Here is a 26,504-nt window from a genome sequence, read left to right as displayed (position 1 = left end):
CGCAAAGTAAAAAAATGCGTAATGACCCTGCTCAATCCGCCTCCTCCAAGGAATTAGGAGAATAACAATACTTTCTCGGTGGGGCAATGGCTCCAATGCCACTGAGATCCGCCCATGAGCCCACAATAAATAATACATTTGCCCCATTTCACACTCGCACCAACATATCTATCCAGTTGAGGTGATTCAGTTGAGCTGATCGCTTCCATATTGAATATGGCGAATGTTACCGCTCTTGAGAGCGACCACTTTTTTCGGTGTTACTAAATGCCTCGATATCGGGGCCTTGCAGTAACAACATTTGTGGGAAGTGGGATTTGGTAATAAAATAGACTATGTAACTCATAATTCACTGTAAAATTTACAGTAGGAGTAGCATTGTAGTTTATTTTTTTATGCTGCGTTGTTAGTGTTCAAAGGCCAAGCCATCACTGGTACACTGTCGCTCTACTCTGTGCTCCCCACAGAATTGCTTAGTAGTGACATATTGTTGTATAATCAGACCACCAGTTGTGCCACTACTCAATGGGCTGATTACAAGGAAGATCTCTGATCTCCCCAAGTGGCCCATTTACACTACGGAAGACTCTGTTGACCTGGCATAGCCTCCATAGGATGCAGTAGAAGGTGATGAAGATGGTGGCTGTGGATGTGGCAGGAGGTGGGTCAGGCCTAGGGCAACATCTAAGGTAAATATACCACTGTTGCTTAGTAGAAGTTTTTGTCATTCTATTTCATTGTAACTATTTGTGTTGTTATAGTATGGATCATTCAATCAAGTCTTAATATGTCTCATAATATATATTTTGTGCTTATCCTTTGTTATACATTGATTTGAAAAGTATACCAATATTTCTCTGTAATTTAAAAAAAGTAATTAATTGAAAAAGGTAACAATGAAAAACAATAAAGTATATGCATACAGTATATGCTCTATGTTGAGTAAATTGAGTTTCTGTGCTCAACTAATAACCTAAAGAAGGAGTTTGTCTATGACTGGGTATCAGGGGATTTTTAGTTCCATGACATTACCTGTTATTCTGTCTTAATAAATAGCTAATATTGAATACTTTGAATATGGTGGCTTTCTTATCTAACTTGGGACCCTTTCTGTGTTTTTATACAATATGTATTGCCTTTGTTGCATTTAGGAAAACAAATGACTCCTGGAGTATTGTGTGGGTTCAGGTACTGAACAGTAAGCATGGGTGATGCTTGTTAGCACCATTTAAGATGTGGCCTCTATGTAAAAAACAGGGTTAGGTTTTTCTGACCAGGCAGTTAATCACTGGGGCTGAGAAGTCTGACATTTAAGGAAGGCAAAGGAGTGCAGGATCATGAAGATAGGACACATAAATTGCAGTCTTTACCAATTCTCAAAAAAGGCCTGCATAGAGAGGGGGGGGGCGATAGAGAGAGAGAAAGCGAGAGAGAGAGAGAGAAAACACAAGGACTCTGAATTACAGGTTTAAATTTGTTATATCATCTACGGTTCTATTGTGGAATCAGGTGTATGTTAGTAAATGCTATATAATATAGCATTTCTGTGTTCTGTTGATTGGATAATGTGTTACTAAAGGTAAACACATTAAAGCAATAGAGGAGACATGTTCCTGTAGCTATTTAACATTCACCGGAGGTAGATTTTCATCAGCTCCAACCAGTCATGTCTATAAGGTTATGTTTGGATTATTACCACCTGTTTGAGGCAGTGTTCACCTGCCTCCGTTTGCTGTATAAACAGTGATGAGATGTTCTATATCACTCACAATGTATCTGTCTGTCAACAGGCCTTAGCTGTTCTGGATACAGCAGATGTACTACTTCTAACGAAACACATGTTTGAGAAACCATTTGTATGGAATAATAGATGGACCAGATGTAGACCCAAACACTTATATTGATTTCCTCTTCTAACATGATCCAAAGAAGATATGTAATCAGGTCAAACGGTAACATATTTCAAGGACTCCAATGCACTCCCATAATCCGTAAGTAAAACAATTATACTTACATATTATATTACATTCACATATTATAAAGAGCTGAACTTCCTTGTTCCTTTGATTACCATACAGTAAAGAAGGCTGTCTGTGGAGTCCTAAAGGTATGATAAGGAAGCAGCTGTCATAAATAAACAACCATTCCATGTAGATAGCGCCCTGTGTCATTAGAGCTTCCCACTCAGCACATTTTCTGTCTTCACTTCAAGTTTTCTTGTGTGAAACCCTCAGGAGAGCTAGAGTATGGACTACATATATTTACATATAATAGCACTGTCACCATGGGAGTTGTCAGTCACACTTGGTGCTTAATGTAAGGCTCAATGAGAATACACATGCTCAGCTCTTGGTATCCCTCAAAGACGAATGACCTTTGTTGTCCTAACTGTCCCTCTGCTGCCTAGGGCTCCCACCTGCCTCTCCTTTCCCCCTACACCTTTCCTCTAATCCTCCCAAACCTCTCCTGGCTCCTTTGCTCTGACCCACTCCCACTAGTGCCCCTCTGCTCTGCCCCTCTACACTAATCTCTCCCCATCAGCTCCCCTCTTGTGGGCTGGGCAGTGGGACAGTTGCCCCCCAGACGGCTCCAAAATTCTCAAATAAGGACCTAAGCAGGAACGCAATGTTAAGTTACCCTGCAGTGAAAGCACTGCTGCTCTCATACACTGTGTGAGAAAGAAGCCTCTGGGAAATTAAGGAGAGAGAGAGAGGGTGAGGGGATGAGTGAGTGAGAGAGAGAAAGGGTAAGAGTGAATGAGTGAGAAAGGCAGGAAGGGAGAGAGAAAAATGATAAGGGAGTTAGGGAGGAAGTTAGTATTAAAGGTGTTGTCTGTGTTACTGGCCCTCCAGGATGCCTTGCCTACTAGGTAGGACTATGAGCGGGACTTTATCAAGACTTTTTCTTTGTGACCTTTAGATAGTTATTTATGTAATCAAGTATGATATTTAGAAGAATAATGTCTTATTTATACAATTTTATATATAAACACATTTTCTGCTGTTTCTATACAAATAACCACTGTAACCACTGGTATATACCCACGCTCACTAAACATTTCAAGATAACAGAAAAGAGGAACATTAGGGAATGAAAGAGGGATGGGAAGATTTGGGGCCAAAAGAGGGACTATGACTCTTGGGAGTGATGACAATCACTAAAATTACTGTTTAGATGGTAGTGTTCAAGCTATGCTGTCACAGAACCAAACACACTGGCTATATGTAACATTACTGAATGCACTAAGTTGTTTCACTGAGGCTTGTGGCCTATGTAGACAAAGTTTCTGTATTGGGTGAAGCTGCCATGGAATAATAATAGACATATTAGTAGCTATCATATTAACTGTGATGTATGGGGCTGTAGTTACAATATTTTGCTTTTGTATGTGTGCAGAATCAAATCATAATTTTTTAACAAGGCAGCGCATTAATGCAGAGCTTAGTATAAGTCCCTGTGTATAAGCCCAGCTGAAATCCAGCACTAATGCCTCTGTCATCCACATGCATGGTGAGGCCACTAGTAATTCACACATAGCATTAACTTGCTGACAATCATCTTCATGCTTATTCCTAAATTAGCCGCGACAGAACAGATTGTGTAAAGGGATACCCTGCCCTTTCTCTGCAGCTGGTAATACTACATTTTACCAATTCTCCATCTAACTCTGTTAATTGGGGGATTCCATCTCCAAGTCAGTTTAAGAAACACAAGCAAACAAACAGCGCATATCAGCCAGGTCTGTGTGTGCTGAGTGTGAGAACAGAGCCGCTGTGCACTGCATTCCCTGTGTGCAAACACTGTCCCTGCATGTACAGTCTGGGATAAAACAAGAGACACGCAACAGAAAGAGAAAGGGACAAGCCGGGCCTTTGTTAACATTGTGCTCTGCACCTGTACAAAAGGATTGTACGGTGGATCAGGTCCCTGTTATAGGAACTGGAAGTGGGTGCAGCTCAAGTCCCCATTGGCACTGAGATCGTCCCCTCTGAGAAGCCTCCAGTTGCAATTACTAGTCCCTGTCTCTAGGAACAATGCATGGCTGTCGTAGACTGGTAAGTTTCCAGAAATTGGTCTATAGAGACTTTGCTTACCTATTATACTCTCCTTATGTTACCAGCTAGCAGTTAGTATATATATATATATATATATATATATATATATACTTTCCCATCAACCACCGACTAGATTGTAAGCTCACAAGATCAGGGCTCTCTTGTCCGTTTGTACCAGTTTGTTATTGTGTGTGATCTTAAATTTTTTTACTGACTCTGTTGTAACAGCGCTATGGAATCTGCTGGTACTATATAAAATACTGTAATGTAATGTGATGTTATGCTTACTGTGGGTATACTTATATATGTTAGCAATGGCTATATCCATATGCTATTAGTTCACCGTGTAGTGGTTATCTCAGTCTATTAGCAGGATATACCTAAATATTGAGGTATGAATGTGTATTGTTGCACTGGCCTTGTAGTGTAGTATATGTATTTGTATATAAAATTTGTATATTAAAATATATGAGCTAATTTAATGTGTTGTGTAGTAGACTACATATTAACAAGGGTCTTCAATACTTTTACCATCATACGTAAATACTCCTCTATTAGGGTTACTAAAGCCAAGAATAACAATGAGTTGATTATTGCTATTTACCGATTTATATAGCACCATCATATTCTGTTTAATGGGTTATCCTATGATCTTTAGCCATCCTGGGACTGAATCGTTTCCCAGCTCCATGCCACAAAAAAATTAAGTAAACTCAGTAAGCTTACTATGAAAATACCCTTGGAAATAGACATTTGCGGTAGAGTTGTATTTGGCCTGAGTTTGTTTCCAGGCATTAGTGGGGTTGAGGTCAAAGTTAGCAATTCTACAATAACAGCTGTATTTATATTTATATCAAACTCCAAAATTACTTGATAAGTTAAATCAAGTGCCATAATTTCAATTGAAATTAAGTGTCTATATAGCAGGTGAATTGCCACCTGGCTGCTCTCGGCATATTCTGCCCAAAAGGAAAACACTTCAATTGGCCAAATAAAGAGCTGCAGACACTGAACCGAGTCCTCCATTAACTTCAGTGGGGGTTGAACTGTATAGCTGAACTTGGTATGAACTCTCGAGTCCAGCTGCACTCAGCATCCATCAATGGATTTTTCAAGGAACTTGGCAGCATCCCAGGAGCCAAGAGATCCTGCCGAATTCAGTTGGTGTGACTGGATTCCCTTTAGTGACTAAGAGGGATTATGATTGGAATTTCATGGGATTATTACTACCTCAAGAGCAAGGTTTGACAAAGCCCAGGAGATAAGTAGCCATGCCTATTAGACTTTTTTGCCATTGTATATTAATCTCTATGAGTTTACTTCTTTCTGTGTCATGGTGAGGTATTTCCAGGCACAAGGACAAATTTTGGTCTTCATCATTTGAATTAAGCTTGTTTTACCACAGTTTAGGATAATAAGGAATGGATTAACAGATACAGATATGGGTGCTCCAGGACCCCTTGATGTAGAGATTCCTAATCTGGCACAAAACTGGCCCACTTGTGGTGGCAAGCAGCAGTTCATGATGGGCTGACCAACTTGCATGAAAAGTAATAACTATTAGTCATTTTACTGACATGTAGGCACTGGTTGGTAAATGTAGGAGGACAATGAGACCTTTTACATTGAGGGCTACACCTCTGCTTGGAATGTGTTATAATGATTGCCCAAAACAAGACAGTAGCGCGAAGCCTAAGGTACTATGATCATTGAAAGGGGTCTTCCAAGACAGTGTAGAGTCAGCATTATCCCATCTTATTCCAATACCTTGCGTAACTGTCAGCTTCTTCCTGTGCCTGATTTTTTTTTTTTAACGATAGTGCTTAGAGTGTAATTTCTGAAAGGACGACAGAAGGTAATGGGGTGTATGGTTTTTTTTTTTGTAAATGTCTTTGTGAAGGATGTTTACATTAACCAGTTCACACATGGGAAATGTCACCATATGGTTTATTCAGGACTCTAGATGTAAGTCTGTTAAACTGCTTGTCTGCCGTTTTTCCCGGCCCGACAACTTCCATTTACACCTGAGAGCAGGAAAGAATATAACAAAAACATTCCCTGAATCATAAACAAAGGTTTGTACTTTTAACCTCCTCCAGAATGCTTTGAGGTAGTATAACTAGTTTTTTTATCCCAAATCATTTTTTTTAACCAATTGAAATTTTCCCTTGTTAGTAAATTTTGCAAAAATGAACCAAGCTTTTTTGTGTGTGTTTTGACTTAATTACAATTTTTTATGTTTTTTTTTTTTTTTGCTTAACATACCAGAGAGTGCAATTAGTATTTTGAGGAACAGCATTATTGATATTGTTGCATGGATCATAATCATCTACATCATATGTACCGGTATATATCCTCTGTAGAAAATATGTAACTATAGGTGTTTTACAGGCTTTTTTTATATATAAATCTTTAAATTTGGTAACCTGACCATATATAAAGTACTGTTCATACTTACTGAGAACTAGCACAGTATTTACATTTATCACAATTTTGGTTCACACATCATAGTTTTGACATAGTGCCATTCGCTGATCTGGGTTTATTTTTATCCTCAGTTGATGATGTTCGCCATCTCACTGTTCCTGACTGTAGCCTTCAGCTCAGACTCTTCCAAGGCTTTAAAAGGACGAAAGAAAGGTCAAAAAGGAAAAGCTTCTCCAGATCCTGTGCTTGGAGGAAACTCCTTTGCTCCATCTCAGTTTTATAGCCTGGTGGAGGATTATGAGAAGAGTCTGATTGAGATGGTCAACCAGCTGAGAAACACCTCTGACCTGTCAGGAAACCACTGTGAGGTGAGCCTGAGACTATGGCTCTCAAACAGAAGAAGTCTATCTCCGTGGACCTATATGTGAGTATGTCCTCTTCTTTAAAGATAGAATGTACATTTTTTACTGTCTACATTGTTCTTAACTAATACCTTAGCCATTCATTCATTTATGTCACAAAAACACCCAGACACATTTGAGAGTTGCTTATATGAGTACAGAACAGAAAAGGAAATCTAAGTACATGAGGCATACCAAAAAAAAGAACGTCATAGATAACACTTTAGGAACATCGTTGAGATGTCCAATTGGTAAACAGTGGTTTGTTCTCTTGAAGAGTTTATGAATTATATGTCTGTTTCTCTTAAATAAAAATATATTTTTTTAGTAGAATTGAACATAGCTGTAGTTCATTGTCATATTGGGTATCCCTGACATAATATATTTGAAACAGTCTGATTAAACAATAAAATGTAAGTTTGATATATACGCAAATGTGTGAGTGACAGATACAATTGAATATTGTTGACATTACAACAATATGAGAGGATATTCCTTAATATGTAAATGTTTCCTCAATTCAAATGGATTTGTATGTGAAAGTAATTAATGCATGCAAACCCTTATATGTGACATTCCATCATGGCTGCAAATGAACATATTATTGTATGAAGAAACACTGTTGTGAGATATTTACTTCTGGTTTACCAGTAATTTAAAATTTTTGAAAGATTTCAGAAAGCAAAGGTATTTTTGCATGCAAAAAAACTTTTTTTTGTCACTTTAAAAAAAAAAAAGCCACCACCTTAATAGGGAGAAGTCTATGCATAAATATGACACTGTACTGTCTACTTTTCCCTAGCATAAATCATGATGAAAACCGAATTCCAATGGATATACCAGAAGCACGGTGCTTGTGCAACGGGTGCGTTAACCCTTTCACCATGCAGGAGGATCACAGCATGTCCAGTATTCCAATCTACAGCAAGATCCCTGTAAGGAGAAGGATGTGTGAGCCAACCTCTCAAGGACTCAGAGCACGCAGAAGGAAGAAGTGCCACAAGGAGTATGTAGCAGTCATGGAGAATATAGCAGTCGGTTGCACCTGTATTTTCTGAAAGCATCCCTTACCTCTCCATTCATCACACAAATCCATTTGGGGGGTGCTCAATAACAGAACACCAAGAAGTTAATTCTCCTTTTTCACTTTAGACTGCCTTCTATATTGACCACATTCTGAACAAATATCATTATGCTAACATGCATCTGACAAAATTACAGTAACCTTCGGAAGTCTTAAGGGGGAGATTACCTGTAAATTATCCATATCTACTGTGGAGGCCTGCTATACAATGGTGTCTCTAGGACTCCACTTTAAAACAGGGGTATGTCTTGCCTGTCTTTTTCCATTGTACAACGTGATGGTGCTTTTCAAATAAAACATATTAATTATATATTAGTATACAGGTTAGTGTTTGGTTTCTTAAATAGTGTATATGCTTAAACTTCAGAATCATCTAGTTATTTAATCGTCCTTATACAAATTGCAGTAGGGGTTGATTGATAAACCACCACTTTGGAAGTTAAAATTGTTGGATAAAAAGATGTCACTCTTTACTATCATAAATATGAACCTGGTGCCATTGTCTTGGCTCGACCTGATTGGATCTTCCAACCAAAAATGTAGTTGTACTTAAGCTGCCCTAAATTCTAACTTAGCTTTCTGAGAATACATCACAGAAAACCCTTGCTTAGGCTTAGCTAGGCCAAGGTTGGCGTTATTTCGAATCGCCAGTTCTTTCCATATATATATAAGGTTTTTCCTCTTCAATATATTGGTTTCTCTGACACTCAAATTTTGCCAGGTAATCTAACATGCCTTTATATGAATAACTTTGAATGGGTGTCTGCATTGTACTCCTTAAAGACTTCCTCAGAAAATAAGTTATCATAACCCCCGTAGTCACCACTTTTCTTTTTTGTAAACAAACGCAACCCCTTCCCTTGTCTTTTTATGCTATTGGTTTCCTTGTTGTTGCTTGTTTCTGTGCAATTTCAATTATATACTATATTTTTATTTGAGTGTAAGCTCTATAATTTCAGGATACTGGGTACCGGTTTCCAGCCGGATCCTGGTATCAGTTATGGTTGAGCTGATAAACATATCTATGGCGACGTGTAGCAATCAAAGATAAGTCACTTTCCGTAATATTCTTGTGTGCTTTGCGTCTGAGTATTGTTTTATATCATGATGCAAACTGAGCCTGGGATACGCATAATGTTTATACCACTGTACACCGTACGCAAACGAGCATGGTGGGAAATTGTATTTATTTTATCGCATTTTGTTACAGTTACCATATAACTAAGTGAATTTAGAAATTGTTAGTGTATGAATGAACATCACCTGCTCATATATTAGGGTATCTGCACTTTTGGAATTAAACGTGCATTACCATCTCTCTATTTACTCTCTCAATGGAATCTATCCACTTTAGAGGGTATTGACAGGAGAGTTTGCAGGGAAGTTGTGTTTTCAGCTCCTTCACTACACTATACATTGTGAAGAGTCAACCCCAGTGAGCTTCTGCCGCAAGAAGAGCTTGTCTGGCCCTGTATAATGTATGGTTAGATTAGTGAGATACTTTATAGACAGTTAGTTAAGCCCTGTATGTGTATTTTTTGCTTGTCTCTATCTGTCTACATATAACCCAAAATGCACATGCCACCCACATATTACATTATCAAAGAGTCATTCACCCTTCTCAACTATCCAGCAGCCCCCACCATAGCATGGCCTAGCATCTCTTCACCACCAAATGACATCTCTCACACAACACTATCCAGTCCCCCATCCCCGACAAACAATGCTATCCACTATCCAACCTTCTTCTCTTACCGTTTACTACCTCTCCTCTGCATTGTCCATGTAATACATCACTATCCCTGTCTCTTCCCCCTTTCTCACGATTTATATCCACCACTGCCTCCTTTCCAAATCTCCAATTAAATTTTTACCCAGGTCCATCATAATCTACATACCTAGCCTCCCTTTCTCATCTCCACCTGCATGCATACACTCACCTACGCTGGCAGATCACCGTGACATTTACCATTTACCCCTGGTTGAGTAGATTGCAATGTCTATTTGCACTCTACCACCTGTATCCTGACTGGACTTCACTCACTTTGTAAGTACTTTAATATGCATTTTTACATGGAACAAACTACTTACCTTACTTAAATGCTACAGCTCAGTTCCTCATTTGCACTCAGCCAACACTCTACACAGCTGGTGGCTGAGGAAACACACTAAACCTTCATAGGAGTCTGATGATTTCTATAGATTTGGATGCAAAAAGGGTAAAATATAAGATGACACACATTAAAGTGTATATGATGCCTATCATGTACATTTTGTAGGTGGAACAGTACCTTTAAATATACTCTAGGAAGAGTAGCTCTTTACTATCAAGTACATATTCAGTCTAAAAGTAAAAGGTGCAGCGGTCAGTTGGACAAGCCACTAATATGGGATTTTCCTTGGTGTGTGGGACTCCAGGAAGATATGTTTATTATGTGATTTAGTGAAATATTGGTTCCCATTCTCAGGATTCTGTTATCATGTCCTGGTTAACCTATGCTTTCCCTGAAACATCTGGTGCCTCAACATTCCCTAAAGACCTTTTGGCTGTAAAGAGGTCACAGTTTTACTAGGCAACCTGAGAATGTTCTCACAGTCCAGAGGAAATTATTGTTATATAATCACAAAAGTCCAACAAGTTATGTCTCTATCCCAGCCACCTTATTGCTGACCCTGAAAATAGCAAGGTTAAGTTTCATTAATTTAGTCTCAACAGGGAAAGTATCGGTCTAGCCACTATGGAGAATTGAAATGGTCAGTACTGGACAAGGGAAGCTTATTGTGGTGCAATTTCATTTATTTCATTGGCAGAATTAGTCCTGTCCAAATATTTATTTAAATCAGAAGAGCATAGAAATATAGTGTCTGGCATTGGCTAAGAAATCGAACCGTAACATCTGCCCACTATTTCTGTGTAAAGACGAAAAAAGTCCTCGATCTTGTTTTGTTCTCAGCATAGCCATATTCAGGGGCGTAACTAGACGCCTCAGGGCCCGGGTGCGAGAATCTGTTAAGGGCCCCCCCACCCCCTCACCCCCCCCCCAAAAAACATGATTTTTACCCAACAATTTTTTTTCAACTAATTCAACAAATTCAATTTACATATTGAATCATAAATGTAAAAAAATCAAAGAAAAAGGGGCGCATGTACAAAGGGCATAATCCAGGGGTGTCCAAGTTTTTTCTGCAGTGGGCCCCTTCATCAGAATTGTATACATGCGCGGGCCGCACTCATTTTTCACTGTGACAAAAAATATGGCCTTTGATAAAATATGCAGATTAAAATAAAGTAAATAACACAAAACCTTTACTCTTCCTCTCACTGATTTCTGGGCCTTGAAAGTTTTGCGACTACAAATTCAGGATTTCCTAGATTTATTCTAGGGATGAACTAAAATGAAAATTCTGGACCAAAACATTCAGGGTTCACTTAGCCAAAACCGAAAATGACCCCCACCTTTAAAAATAATAATAAAAACTCATATGTTTAATAAAAGTAGGTAACACACAATTGGACAAAATTAGCAATATGACTTGGCATGATAGGAGTGTGATTGCTAACAGCAATCACACTCCTATCATACCCAGGCAACCAGTGAATGCTGGTACCTAGGCATGATGGGACTGTGCTCGCTGTGATTGCTGTTAGCAATCACACTCCTATCATGCCAAGTCAGCCAGTACATGCTGGTACAGGGTGGCTGTAAGTGCAGACCCCATACTGCTGGCAGCATCACTACACAAGGGGGCAGCTGGCCAGGTTTCAGCATGTACTGGCTGACTTGGCATGATAGGAGTGTGATTGCTAACAGCAATCACAGTCCCATCATGCCTAGGTTCCAGCACTTACACATCCATGCTATCACACACACACACACACTCATTTATTCATATAATCATTAATTCACAGATTCATTCCCTCAATCACACACTCATTTATTCATATAATCATTAATTCACAGATTCATTCCCTCAATCACACACACTCATTCAAACACCCTGCCCACCCCCTTACCTGCACTGCAGCTCCTCGATGCCGCTCACAGACTTCAGCAGGGGGCGCGGCCTCCCTCTGCCTTCTCTGCTAAAGCACAGAGGAAGTAGGATGTCACGTGAACTCCGCTTCCTCTGTGCAGTCCAGAAGACCCTCCCACAAGTAAGTAGCAGGGCTTGAGGTGCGGCTCGCGTAAGATCGGTTGCCCTGGCTGCCGATCTTATGTGGGCCGCACCTCGAGGTCTCGCGGGCCGCATTTGGCTTGGGCCCCCCTGCCGCCGGGGCCCGGTCGCAGCCGCAACCCCTGCTACCCCGGTAGTTCCGCCACTGGCCATATTCCTTTCCTAGGATGTTTAAATCCCCTCACTGTATTTAACCTCTACAACTTCTGCTGGAAGGTTTTCACTTACATCCTAAAGGAAGTAAAACTTCCATGCATTACATCTAAGCCGCTAGATTTTGACTATGAGCTTTTGTCCTAGCACTTCTTCTCCTCTGAATTATACTTCCCTCTACCACATTCCATCTTGTATTCTTTCTTCCAAGCTACAAGCTCATGGGCCACTCTGCCCCCCCCCCGATTTTGTTTTTTGAGAATTTATTTGATTAGAATAATTTTTCTTAATTCTTACAGTCACTCAAGATAAGCAGGAGAGGACTGGTGAAGCCATATCATCCAGGGTCACAATTTATTTTTTTTAAGGGATACGGTGTGCAGCTGACCCTAAAGAGTTCATAGGAGCAGATGTGCAAAATACTTAGAGCAGAAATACTCCATTACTCTAGTTGTCATACTGCATGAGCCATTTTGGTGCAAAATCAATTTGTCAGCGAGAGTGAAAGGGATAGCTGTGTATTTGTTCCGGTGTGTAAATAATTGTATGAAACAGGAAAAAGAAGCCCATTGACGTATCGCAGACACAGTCTAGAATTGGAACAAATCATCTGCAAAGGATATGTTGGCTTCAATCAACAAGTGAAGTCATACACGTATTTGTTGTAAAACAGGAACCTGCGACCAGGATGGAAAAAACTGGGGACAGGTCAGTATTACAGTGAACTTTGTTGTGATTTTTAAGCTTTTAAGCAGGGCCCTCTTTACCTAATGTTTAGTATGAATTTGTCAGTTCTAGTTTCGTAATACCCTTTGAATGTATGTACCTCAAGAATCTCTACCTAAATTGTTGGCACTATAAAAATATAAACATGATAATTACCCATACAGATTGACTGTGCAGCTGCTAGTTATAAAGCCTGGACATGTGAGGAGTTCCAAGAAATATATAATCAAATATAAAGATGACAAAAAATAAAGATCCAGAATTCTAATGCATACAATCTCATGCATATGCTGGCTAACAATAAGGTAGAAAAAGAGTTTTTATAAGTCTTCCGTGGTGCTATAGCGTAAACAAAAATAAGTGCGTAACAGATGGGGTTTTTAACAAACACTTCCGGTATGTTAGAGTGTGTTAATTGGGGGGTGCACTCAGCTTTACTTGCCCCCCAGCCCAGATGTGCCAGACCCTTCTCTGGTGGGCATTTTTCCTGGCGTACTATGAAGCTCACACTGCTCGTGCATTTATGGGAACAACGCAGGCAGTTTTACAGGCTCGTCATAGTAAAAGTGAATTGCTAACATGCAGACATGAACTAGCGACACCCGAGCAGTTTAAGAATTCATATGCTACAGGAAATCTTTTTTATGAAGACGCTTGCTGAATTTTATTTTATTGCAAAGAATAATTTTTTTCTGTTCATTGTGTATATACATTGTATTCTTTGTCATGTTTCTTAGGCTGGACAGCCTAAGGTGGTTTTGATCTTCATTTTCCTGCCACCAGCTAGTGCCAATACCACATACCTGGCCTTTAAACATTTTGTGGAATTTCAGTTCACATAGGACATAAATAATATTGCCCTCCTGATTCTTTATTTTTTTCCAATTCAATCAGGTTTGGTTTAAAAAAATGTACAAATTTGCATCCATAATGAAGTCAATTACAGCAAATAAATATGGTTTTGAGTTAACAAAATGTGTATGGTTGACCAATGGTAATATTTAAGAAACACTTCCATTGTCTCAGTGCGAATTGAGTCCAGGCAATGATATGCTTTTATACAGACTGAGATGGGGAGCCACTGTGCTTCATGCTTTGTCAGTTTCACCTACAGAATCCCATTGGGAACATTGTGATGTGAAATCCAAATCTTATAACTCAGTCTTCAGTTTGTGCAGTAAATCTGGCTGGTCTATTTTCTCTGTCAGTTCAAACCAGCGATTGAAGGCTAACAAGGCCACGTTTTTAGCTGCCACTGAGCTCATTTCCACCGAGGCAGCAGCCAACTCCACGCCACTCAGGTAATAAAGGCCATCGTGCAGCACAATTGGGGGCAACGATCGGAAAGAGCCTGTGGCTCCATAGCTGGGGAACGCCTGCCATTCTATTACTTGTACAGAGTAGTAGGACTTAAATATGGTTTTCAGCTCGCGTCGGTCTAAAGGACGAGATGATAACACCCTCCAAACCGCTGCTTCGTGCGGTGGCTTTCTTCTGTAGCCAACTGATATGTTGACCGGGCAGAGATTTTCTAGACCGTGGAAGAATGAGTCTGGACTGTCTGTGGATAGGATACTAGAGAATGGGAAGAGTTTGGGATCTGTGAAGCCAAAATAGGAAGAATTTAGATAACCGTGCACAATGGAGGACACTACTCGATGATAAGGGGCCGTAGGCTCCTGGATAGGAGGCTGAAAGTTTAAAAATGAGATGGGGTAACCACCCTTATGAAGCGGTGTGGCCACAATTACTAGATCATAATATTCTGAGCCAAGTGTCCCATCCTGGTCGTACCGTACTTCATACAGGGGCCTCTTTCCTGTATCAGAAAAAGATGAAAAACATGATCACTAAATAATAATGCTGTGAAAAAAATCAAGCAATATCAGAATCAAGATCAGTTGTACATCGGTGAAAATGTCATTCTTATGCAAGCTATTTAGCAACAGCCCTGAACAGTTACTGCATAGTTGTACAAATGAGTACCCACTGGTTACAAGGTGCAGGAATAACACAGTACAAATTACCATCCTTGACTGGCAGAAAAGAGAACAGAAGTCATGCTTCGATGTCATAGAGAACAAGTTCATCTGTGGCTTCTATGAGTTAAAATGTAAATATGTATCTTGTTCCCATTGTAGGGAGCTACAGAATGTGTTATATATCTATTATAAATATATCTCTATTATAAATATATATATATATATTCCCTTGGCATATTATACACAGGTGAGTTGTTTGCACCTGTTAAACAGGGAGTCTAGGCGGACAGAGCTATAATCTTATTAGATTTAGAAATAATGACAATTTAACTAATCCGAAGAAAACTGTTTATCTTGTGCATACTTGGTGGCGGGGAAGCACTCTATATAATTATATATATATATATATATATATATATATATATATATATATATATATAATTTCTACAAAGTAATGACAGTTCATGCTAAAGTGGCTTTGTGCATATTTTGTTGCCTTTAACATGTTATATTAGCTCAAGCTTACAGCGCTCTCTGCTGTGTGATTTTAAAATTGCACTCTTTACATTATTATTATTTTTTTATATAAACCAACAGATCCTCAAAACTACACATAAATGCATAAATGGCACATGAAGAAGGGGGAAGAAATGGTCAGTGCGTGTTTGCTTTTTAACATTTTCCAAGAGCAGCGTAATACGGTGAAGGTGAGGTGACACTTTGAGTAAGTATCCTCTACATAATGAGCCTTATGATGCTGAAATAATAGGTGATCACCTCAAATCCGCCACGCAAAACCCCCTTAATTTGTTCAGTTAAAGTTATATCATTATTATTGTAATCAAATCCTTGTCATTATGTTGCAGCTTGTGAAACTGAGAATGTTAACTACAGTAGATTTAATTGATAAATATGGGCCTAGGGAACAGACATGAATTTGCATTTCCCCGAAACAGTGAAGTGAAAATGTTTCAGAAATAAGTAAACAGTAATGCAGCCGTTAGTAAAAGTGGTTGGTTTGAGACAGTGTCAATTCGATATTCTCCGTTCTGGTGTGCATGGAGGTATTTAAGCAATGCGTCAGAGGATTAAGCAACCAAACTGGCATGGCTGTCAAGGTGAACATTACTCTAGCTACAGAAGTGATTCCGACAGTCACCATGAGAATGAACCATGATGGTTTTTTGTGACCACCTTGTTGTCACAATGAAGTACCCTTATTGCAATGATTAATGTTCTCTGTGACTTACTAGTGCTTGCCTTTTTTACTGACATCAAAATGTTTATGTGCTACATTCTTCCAGATCAACATATGGTGCCAGGAAGTCTACTTTAGCTGACTGTAGTGTTAACCAAATCATCCCCTGTTGTTTCAAAGGATATACTCAAGAGATGTGCTGTGTTTATTTAACACCTATGAAGATAGACAATCTATGTTATGTGTGTTCCTTCCCAACACTGAGGTTATTCCACAATATGCATTGTAACTGGGGCATGATATCCTACATAGAGGGTGAAGTTGTAGGAGCAGAGTAGGGTTCTACAGAGAAGGGCCTGTTTGTCAGTCTGGATCCTGACTGGTAAGGAATATGTGTTTGTTATGGTAGCACGTGGGGAAGCTGGGACTTTGATTTCACTTTTCCAGTTGTGGATTGTGAGGCCAAACCTTGTCAGCCCACAGAAAATACCCTGATCTTCTGAGTTTATCCAAGCTTTGGTGGCTGCGGCTAAGGAAAGTACACTGTGGGTTATCTAATGGATGAGTACCATCCACTCAAGCTTCAGAAACAAGGTGCAAAGAAGAATCTGGCAGCACCCAGTAAATGTGCTACTGCTGGTGCTCACACTGTGGCCTTATTGTGTACCAATGCAGCCTTATTGTGTGCTGTGGAACTACTGCTAACTTGTGCTTCAGCACTAGGATATCAAGATGGGCCTAGTAAAGTGTATGTTTTATCCCTGCTTATTCGTCTGTATTTGTTGTTCTATGTTTAGGTTTTCAGCTGGCTAGTGGTCGCTGACCAGTGTAAGTGCATCAAGTACACTGCCATGGTCAAGTAGTACTTTAGAAAGTAATGTGACTTTAACATACCTCGTCGCCTGTTTTTACATAAAAATAGACACAGATAATTAAACGTAAATATGCAACTATGAGGATACTTTGTATATACACTGTACCTGACTTGTGCAGAGACACGGCCGTCACCCTGGCATGAATAACATTGGCTTTCGTGAGTTTCAGCAGGCCCGAGCACACCAGTTTGTTACCTCCTTCCACAGCCCACATATTCCCCTGAGCTCCTGCCAAAGACATGGCCCCTGTTGGGGGAATTAGGTTATTATCAACGGACACTGTTCTCCAATCATACATATTAACGATGTGAAAGTAGAAAAAAAAATTTGACATAGAGGTCTGGAATCTATATCACGGATCACCCAGTGAGATTGTGAGAGGTTAGGAATAGAGAGTGATTAAAAAAAATAAAAAATATTAATGGTCTTATCACTATAGCAACCAATGCAATGGGTCCAAGTAGCACAAACATTCTACGGCAATAAGACCACTTTTCAAACTTTGCACCATAGTAATTTTTTTTATCCGTAACACTCAGTACGTTTAGCCTTTTCATCTCGGACTAGCTCGAGTAGCACAAGCAGGATTTGATTAATTATTCCAATTACAGCACAGATCCCATATGGATTACCGACAATCTGGAGGATAAGGGAATAAAAGATCTGGTGCAAATCGAGCTGGTTTTAGTGATTTCCTATCACAGTTGTACAAGGTAACAGCAATAGTAGAAAATCACTGCACGTTCAAGTAAGAACATTTTAGCAGTGAAAAGAAAATTCTTGGTTCATGTGTTATCTGTAGAGTGTATTCACTAAAATGAGAGGGAGCTCCCTCATTATCAAGACATGAGAAGGAATGTTTAAATTCCAGTAACAATTACACACCCACTAAGGCTGGGATGGCCACTGTTTGCCCATAGCTGGCTCTCATTACTGCGCCGATGACATCATCAATGAATCGCTGTGACACACCAATACCCAGTAGAGATTCTGCAACAGATTTTTGTGTCATGTTCACAAAATGCTCTCCTCCAAGTGAACGCAGAAGCTCCTCAATGCTGGAGAATGCATATTCATGTGCCTGATACTTATATACCCTGCAAACATGACAACAAACAGGTTTAACTAAAGAGCTCTACCTCAGTTGGAGAAAACCTATATAAACCCCAAGATGGCTTGAGGTCATTTTTGTCTTTCCTCATACCGCATGAACTTTTCCATGACTTCCTCCACCCACATCTGTAGCCTGAGGAAACTGATCCCATAGTGCCACCATAGTCGGAAAAGGTTCAAGAGGTACCAGTCCGTCTCCTCCAAAACTAGCTGGTCTCCACTGTATATGGCACTCTTCCCAGCAACCTCTCTGCGGTGCCTGAGTCCTGATCAGAAAAGACACAATAATTCCATGGGAATTCCAAGTAAGTCATAATGGCAGCAATCACCTTCTTTAATCAGGCAGAAACCATCTTTGAAAGTTCTAGAATGGCTTCCACAATGAGTACCAAAAGATGAAATTATATATATATATATATATATATATATATATATATATATATATATATTGCTTTGCTGTATAACCCAGGGATACACAGTCCTAGGCATGTCAAGCATGCTTCATTATAATCCTAATAAATAACTGTAAAGAAGAACAGTTGGCAAGGGTGGTTGTAAAGAAATATATCCAAGGTCAAGTCAAAACTTGCTCATAATCAAAGTTGCACAAAAGTCACAAGAACTTTCCATGAAGCTGGAGTTAAAGAACAGGAGTTATAAATCTTAATATGAACACAGACTGAGGTCCAGAATTATCTTTTTTGTCATATACAACAAAACCAGATGCACCCAGGAAATCACTAAATGAGACCCAAACATGAAGCGCATTGCCTGACACTCACCCAGAAGTTTAACAAAGTCCTGCATGTGAAGGTTCAGCGAATGGATTGACAGGCTTCCGGATTCATACTGCTGGTTATTGACTGTTAGCGTGGCCAATCGGCCCCCAACACGATCAGCTTCAAATACATCGATCTGCACCTGGGGGCCAAACTGCTGCTGTAGAAAGTAGGTGACAGCTGATCCTCCAACTCCAGCACCTACTACAGCTGGAGAGGGAGAGAGAAAACACGATGGAAATTGTTGCCCATAAATGGCATATGAGAAAAGGAGGACTATCAGAATTCTGGCATATCAGAGGGACCATGATTTTATGCAGCAAGTTGATATAAAGGGATATGGGGCAATGCTGATGTGAATGGAGCTCCCTTTACATATCCTATATCCATACATTCCTTAAGTGGGAGATCTGGATATCTTAAAGCAGATAACCTTTTAAGCACTACGGTGAGGAGTGGGACAAAAGCCACTGAGCACCTTTCAGTGTAAAAAAAAGCAACAATCTGTATATCCCACAAACATGTAACACGCATGAATGAGAGTGTGAATGAATGACAGTTACGGATATAAACACACGAGCCACTGATTACAGCATGGTACACATAGGGCTAACATGGACAGCATCTCTCCAATAAAGGAGATCATGCATTGAAAAGATATCTCCCCCTGCTCCATTTTTTCATTACCGATCCTCCCCGGGAGGTCTGGGGCCCCTTGGTGCCCTGAGCAGAGCCAGATAAAATGAGCTGTCAATAACAGGAGAAGAGCCATGCTGAATATGCAGACTACAATTCGGACCACGCTCCTGACATCACCACGGTCCAATCAGCTATACGAAACAAGGCGCGGCCATACGGACGAAACTGAGGGCCGGAACGCAAGCGCTCTGTAAACTATTACTAGGGGGAACTGAGCGCAAAGTAATGCGCATGCGCAACGAGGTAACCTTAGTTATTGTTTAATTTTAAAGCTATAAGACCTATTTGGACAAAGATATATTGATTGCTGAAATACGCTGGAAAAATCATTAGCTGTTTATGACCTGTAGCGTAACTGTTGGAATGTACTGATTACATGAGCACTGATTACATACTGATTGAAGCCCTGTGTAATATAAATAGTATGTTTTCCTCCTCAATACATAACTGAAATGCATAGTAATCTTGATGTACAGAAGAGGGTTGCCACTTTCTGGCTATGTGGGTGCAAGTAAAGCCCCATTGCATCCCCCATATGGACTAGCACACGTATGTACACACACAAATTTACACATGCATACTAACACACATACACATGCTTACATATGTTTACACTAACATATACTTAATCATACATACACACTCACACATACTTACACATACATTTTTCATGCTTGCACACATACACATTCATGCTAACACACACTCCCTCTCACGCATACTTACACATACACTTTTCATACTCGCACACTTACACATTCATGCTAACACACACATATCTATGCTATCACACAAACACTTACAAATACACATCCATGGACCGGCCAGCCTGCCCTTGTTCATGCATATCAACAATGCAGAATTATATAGATTATAGGCTTCTGAATTTACAATAATATGTATAGAAACAGCAAAAGTTGTGTAACAAAAATACATAAAAAAATTGCAAACAATTTAACTATCTCCAGGTTTGCAAGTACTTTCATATTCGTCTGAGCTGCAGTGACTGTGAAAACCCATGAAGAATGATACCACAGACCACCTACAGGCGTGTTATAGTGGGGAGGTGATTGCAGCATGGCAATGGTCCTTCAGTTATGGACCCCTCTTCATGTGATGGTGAGTGGCACATGCAAGCGGGCATTTCTGCTGTTTCTTGGGAGAGAACTGAATTAGTATTTTGTGCACCTATAACAATAAATTAACCAAAAACACAAAACTACAGAAAAGAACATATCGTTTGGATATAACTTCACTCTGGACCACAGGGGCACAGTGTTCAGGGCATTGACATTGACAAATCCAAGGAGATGAAGCATAATGTGTGACAAGTGGAAGACTGGTAAGAGAGGGAGCAATTGCCCCCTGGGTGGCTTTAATTTACTTGTCTTGGGCCACTGCCTGAGGTTTTTCACTTGTTTTACTTACAATTCCATATATGACCAACAGAGTAAATGCAATAACATTTCCCCCCTGACTGGATCCACATTCCTTTTATAGGTATTCTACCTTGTTAGTCCTCCCATATATGAAGCAATAGTTAATTTGCTTATGATGAGATTTGATATTTTATTTTTTAGAGTGTAACACTTTTTAAATCGTTTTCTTATGTCAGTTTGCTGCAGCAGGGTTAAGCAGATGTACACATCGGCCAGTTTAACCCATTACTGCACATGCACTATTCGTTTGCAGCTGTTGTACAATTGGATTGCACTAAATGATTACCATTACAGGGGTTTGAAACTATTTCCATCCTCTGGTAACCAAATGACAATAGGCAGTGAGACTGAGCAAGCGCTCGTTGTCTCATCCTTCCAACGGAAAGCATAGCGTTCCATAATTCTAAAGGGAATTCGAAAAAGCGAATTAAAAAAAAATGCGACGGAACGTCTGCGGCAGGTGAACTGCACATGCGCATTACGGTAGCGGCGGTTGTGCGCGGGTGCATGCGCAGTGCGTTTGCGAGATGACCAGGGCCGGTAGCTTCCAGACGTGATTTTTGTGTCACTCACGGGAATGAGCTTGTTAGGCTTGTAAGGTGCTTGTGTTGGACTTTTCCCGTTTTTTGTAATGGTGGTAGTGGCACCGAGATATATGAATCCCTGCTTTCCCCAAATGAGCGGCACAGCAAGCATCCCATTCAGCTTTGCCTTCTAGTTACACGCTTAGGTAACAACAACTAGTTATTATCGCACCTCCATTATAAACTCTGTCACTTAGTTATACATCACACATACGGCGGGACAGCACTTTACATGTCAAATGTGTGTCCTAAACATGAATAATACGCTAACGCTGTCTCATGCATCTTCGGTAAACGGACACCGACAATTTGGTAAATATCTCTCTTAACGCCTTAAGGGCCAGACTGTTTTTTACTTTTTGTACCTTTATATAACGCAAGTTAAATAGTCTTTTTTTTTTCAGGACAAGAAGGCCTTTCTTCAGATACCATTTTGTTGATCATGTTATCTAATTTCCTATATAAAAAAAAAAAAAATATGATGAAAAATTTTAAAAAAAAAAACATTTTCTGGCTTTTACCTAAAAAAAAAATTTTTTTACTCATCCAAAAAAGCTAATGAAAAAACCTGCTAAATCGATTAAACTATTTGTCCTGAGTTTAGAAACACCTGTTTTTTGTTTACTTTTTTCTGCTAGTTATTGGACAATAAGTACAAGAAGCGTTTTGCTATTTTAAAATAATTTTTTCCCCAAAGCTGGTCATTCTGCCTCATGTGCAATTTCAGGTATCTTTGAGGCTGGCCAATGCAATTTACCCCATCAAACCATATATTTTTGAAATCTAGACACCCCAAGATATTTCAAATGCTGGTATTTAACCCTTTCCATGCACTAATTCTACCACCAGCCTTTGCCAAAGTTTGTGGTAGTATTTTTTATTTTTTTGTACTTGAGGAATACATTTATAGCTCCATGTATACATCACTATCAAACACCCCAAAATGTGTTCAGCAACCTTTCCTGAGTACAGTGATACCCCACATGCATGGTTCTGTCTGATGCTTGGGGGCTAAAAGGCCACATTTGGGACGACCCCATTTTGGTCAGTCTGTGCTTATGCCCTATCTTTGAGCCCGGCCACTCCAATTTACCGCACCAAACCATTTTTTTTTTTAAATCAGACACCCCTTCGGTATTTGAAATGCTTTTATTTTCACTCTTTCCATGTCAAGATTTTTGGGAAGATACAGCGTTAGTTTTAGCACTGGAGACCCTCTGGCGAACGTTTCCAACTTAATTTTTTTGAAAGGACGTGCCGCCGTCTTGCGAGTGGCAAAATCACTCGCGGTTGTGTCCGCTCTCTGGAGTGGTCACAGCATGTCCTGGGGTGAGTGTTCAGTTTTGCTGAATGCCTTGCAATCGAGGCATTTCAGCGACACCATTGAAGTTTGAAACCGGCGTCCACCAGAGATGGCCCCTGATGCCGATCACGGTGTTGCTGAATGCCTCAACATCCAGGCATTACAGCAACACCGTTTAACTCCTTAAATCTCAGGGGTTTTTGGTACCTCAAGTCCTGGAGCAATTTTGCCATTTTTGCGATATGTCGGTTCAGCGATTATTCTCTTTTCCTGTGAATAGTGTACCCATGTAAACTATATATTGTTTTTTCAAGGAGAGGTAGAGCTTTCTTTTGATACCATAGTTAGATGATTAGCTGAAAATTTAGAATCAGAAATTTAGTAAAAACTAGTGAAAATTTGAAAAAAAAAACCAGAAAAACCTAATCTTTTTAAATTTTTCCCTCTGAATGCTCACAAAATTAGGTAAAGTGATGGAAAATCCACTCCAAGTTTATCAATTCACGTGTCCTGATTTCAGAAATACCTGATTTATGTAGATTTTCCATACTTTCCCAGCACTTATAGGGAATCTACTATAAGGTTAACGGGTTTGGGGGTTGTGAACGGGGTCAGGGGGGTAATACTTGGTAGATGTGCTAGGGCAATGGGAAGGGGCGTAACTAGAAGCCTCAGGGCCCCGGTGCCCCCCCAACCCAATCTACCCCCTTCTCACACTATGTACCCCCTCCCTTCTCACTATCTACCCTCTCCCTACCCCCCTTCTTACTATCTACCCCACCCCCCTTCTCACTGTCTACCCTCTCCCTACCCCCCTTTGTAGGTCACTTACCGTACAGTCCTGTGGTGGGGGCGCGAGGCCTCTGTCTCTCTCCTCTGCCGCCGTGCACACGGCTTCACTGCTGAGCGCTGGCATATGACGTCATATGCAGGCGCTCAGCGTGAAGTGCCGGCACCCAAGACAGACGCGCTCCCACCACTGCAGCCGGGGTAGGGAGCAGAGGAGACAGAAGGGTGCCGAGCGGTTGCTGAAAACGACTGCTCGGCTCCCCTTGGGCCCCCCTGACTGGCAGAACTCCAGGGCCCGGTCGCAGTCGCGACCCCGGTAGTTCCGCCACTGGCAATGGGATGTAAGGTTTTTTTATTTTTTTTTATTATCTTTTTTATATATTTTTTTATGTTTTTATTTTTTGTATTTTTTTACATATATATATATATTTTGATTAGAAGTCCTCTTGAACATGTTATTAATGCCAGTGATGTCACAATGACATCACTTAGCTCACTTTATTTTTTTTTTTTTAATTGTTATTTATTGTATTATTTTAATGATTTTTTTGTATTCATTTTTTTAAATGACTAACCATTTTTTTTTTTTCCTTTTCTTTTTTCAGCATGGGAGGAGGGTGAGAGACATGGTTTCTCACTCTCCTCCCCGCGGTCCCCTGCACCGATCACACTGTAATCTCTATGCGAGTCTCCACAGACTTGCATAGAGACCGCAACGCCTGTGCCTCATCAGAGGACAGGATATCCCCTGCAGGGGATATCCTGTCCTCCGGTGAACTTCCGGGTGACGTCAGCAGTGAAGCAACCCGGAAGGGAATGCCCGATCGTGCGATCGGCATTTAAAAATGTAACAGCTTTCTGGCTTCCGTCGATGCTGGCTTCTGCTGTCAGGGGGAGTCAGGGATGTGTCCCTGCCGCTGCAAGTAGGGCAGGACGTAACGGTACGTCCATAGGGGATTCTTGGGATGCGTTTTTTGGGGACTGAAGGGGTTAAGCAAAGAAAGTTTTCACTTTCTAAGCTTGTTTAATGAAATGACGTGCCGGGCATGTCTTTGGTCGTCACATTTTTGCGTGACGTTCCTGACCTGTCAATGGACGTTAAGGGGTTAAAAAAGTAGGGAAGGGAATTATTGTACATGTGAGCATGTTTTAATATATTTCTCAGGTGCTGTCCTCTCACACGTCTTGCTTCAGTGATCGACAATATGTTGCACCGCTTTAAAACATGTTCAATGTGTCTATGATGGCTCTGTACTGATACACTACTGTTTAAACGTTTGAGGTCACTCAGACTCTGTCCTTGTTTTTTAAATAAAATCTTTTGTCTTTTTGCTTAAAATAGCATCGAATGAATAATAAATACAGTGCAGACCATGTTAATGCTGTAAATGACTGTTGTAGTTGGAAACAGCTGATTTTTAATGGAATATCTTCATAGTCGTACAGAGACCCTTAATCAGCAGCCATCACTCCTGTGTTCCAATGGCACGTTGTATTCGCTAATCTGTTTAACGTTAAAAGGCTAATTGATCATCAGAAAGCCCTTTTGTGATTGTTACAGCTAGAAATGTCCTTGTTTTCCATGAAAACAGCTAAGTGACCCCAAACTTTTGAATCATGTGTGTTTGTGTATATATATATATATATATATCCCCCCTATAATGGCAGTATGCCCAGTCTGTACTGCACTTCTCATACAATCCCCATTTCTGGGTTCCACCTCACTCCAGTATAAGGTAGCTCACCTGCGTGCCATTGAGCAGGTTTTTAATCACCAAAGCTGAGCTGGTTCGGGGTCTTTATTTTGACCCAGAAGTGAATGAATTGAAAAGGTTAAAGTTTGTGCCCCAATTACACAGGAACTCAAATACACAGGCACACGGCCTATTGCACAAAATGTTGGTGTTATGCACATTATATTACCCACAAATTTCTGTGTTACTGTAAATAGATCAACAAGCTTACTAAATATTTGGCTGCACAAATATATCATACCATATCCAAACGTGCAGATAGAGGATAAAAAATGAATGTTTTGCTAGTTTCTATACCTTATATAAGTGGTGGAGCTAAATTCTGCTTGCGTACTTAGTGTCTGGACTAGAGGATGTTAATATGAAATTTAACTAATTAAAGTTATTAAATCATAACAGGTACAGAATGCATTTTGTAAGGAGCTGATCGTGTCTTTCTAATAGCCAAAAAGTACTTTGAAGAATGGCGTGTATTTTCAGATTTATTCTTTGGGAGATGCAGTCAATCAAATAACACATTTTTCTGGTCATGTAGCACACAGAGTACGGTAAAAACCCAGAAAACAAGAATGTCTACATTCAACTCCAACAAGACCGCACACTGGGAATGGAGAATACAGAATATCCCTGTGGGAAGCGGCTGAGCACTGAAAAAGCAAAGGAAACCCAACTCAGGTATTTGTTCATTCATGCACATTTGCCGAATGTGATATTCCATCTGCTGATGGCCTGGTAGGACATTTTTTAGAGCTCTTTTTACTTTATTTTATCAGACTTTTTAATCACTTTTAAAGATCCATTGTTGGATACATGTTATTACTTTTAGTTTGGGCATAAGCCCGGAATAAATATTATTTACTTTATACTATCCCTCTCTGGATTCTCTTCAATTCACCTGTTTGGTGTACATCCACACCAGCTGAAGGTCGAGAAATATCCTGGGAATCTGGAGGAGAACAGAGGAGAA

At 40.1% G+C, this 26,504-nt stretch overlaps 2 protein-coding genes across 2 annotated transcripts; one reads left to right on the top strand and one right to left on the bottom strand.

The window, feature by feature from the left end:
* The first annotated feature begins 6,613 nt into the window (after positions 1-6,613).
* On the top strand, positions 6,614-7,941 carry LOC149299393 (interleukin-17B-like). The gene is made up of 2 exons (XM_089486249.1): positions 6,614-6,906; positions 7,686-7,941. The coding sequence occupies exons 1-2, from the start codon at positions 6,617-6,619 to the stop codon at positions 7,939-7,941; spliced, it is 546 nt and encodes a 181-aa protein (XP_089342375.1). The 5' UTR covers positions 6,614-6,616.
* A 6,232-nt stretch (positions 7,942-14,173) lies between these two features.
* On the bottom strand, positions 14,174-21,803 carry LOC149299392 (prenylcysteine oxidase 1-like). The gene is made up of 6 exons (XM_089485968.1): positions 21,590-21,803; positions 18,973-19,179; positions 18,282-18,456; positions 17,963-18,174; positions 17,183-17,323; positions 14,174-14,841 (listed from the first exon to the last, which is right to left on the bottom strand). The coding sequence occupies exons 1-6, from the start codon at positions 21,801-21,803 to the stop codon at positions 14,174-14,176; spliced, it is 1,617 nt and encodes a 538-aa protein (XP_089342094.1).
* Positions 21,804-26,504: the final 4,701 nt, after the last annotated feature.

This window comes from Sceloporus occidentalis, unplaced genomic scaffold, assembly GCF_023333645.1.
Source record: "Sceloporus occidentalis isolate IW3139 unplaced genomic scaffold, rSceOcc1.0.p SCAF_28, whole genome shotgun sequence".
Classification (NCBI taxonomy): domain Eukaryota; kingdom Metazoa; phylum Chordata; class Lepidosauria; order Squamata; family Phrynosomatidae; genus Sceloporus; species Sceloporus occidentalis.
This window is presented reverse-complemented; position numbering and strand designations above follow the sequence as displayed.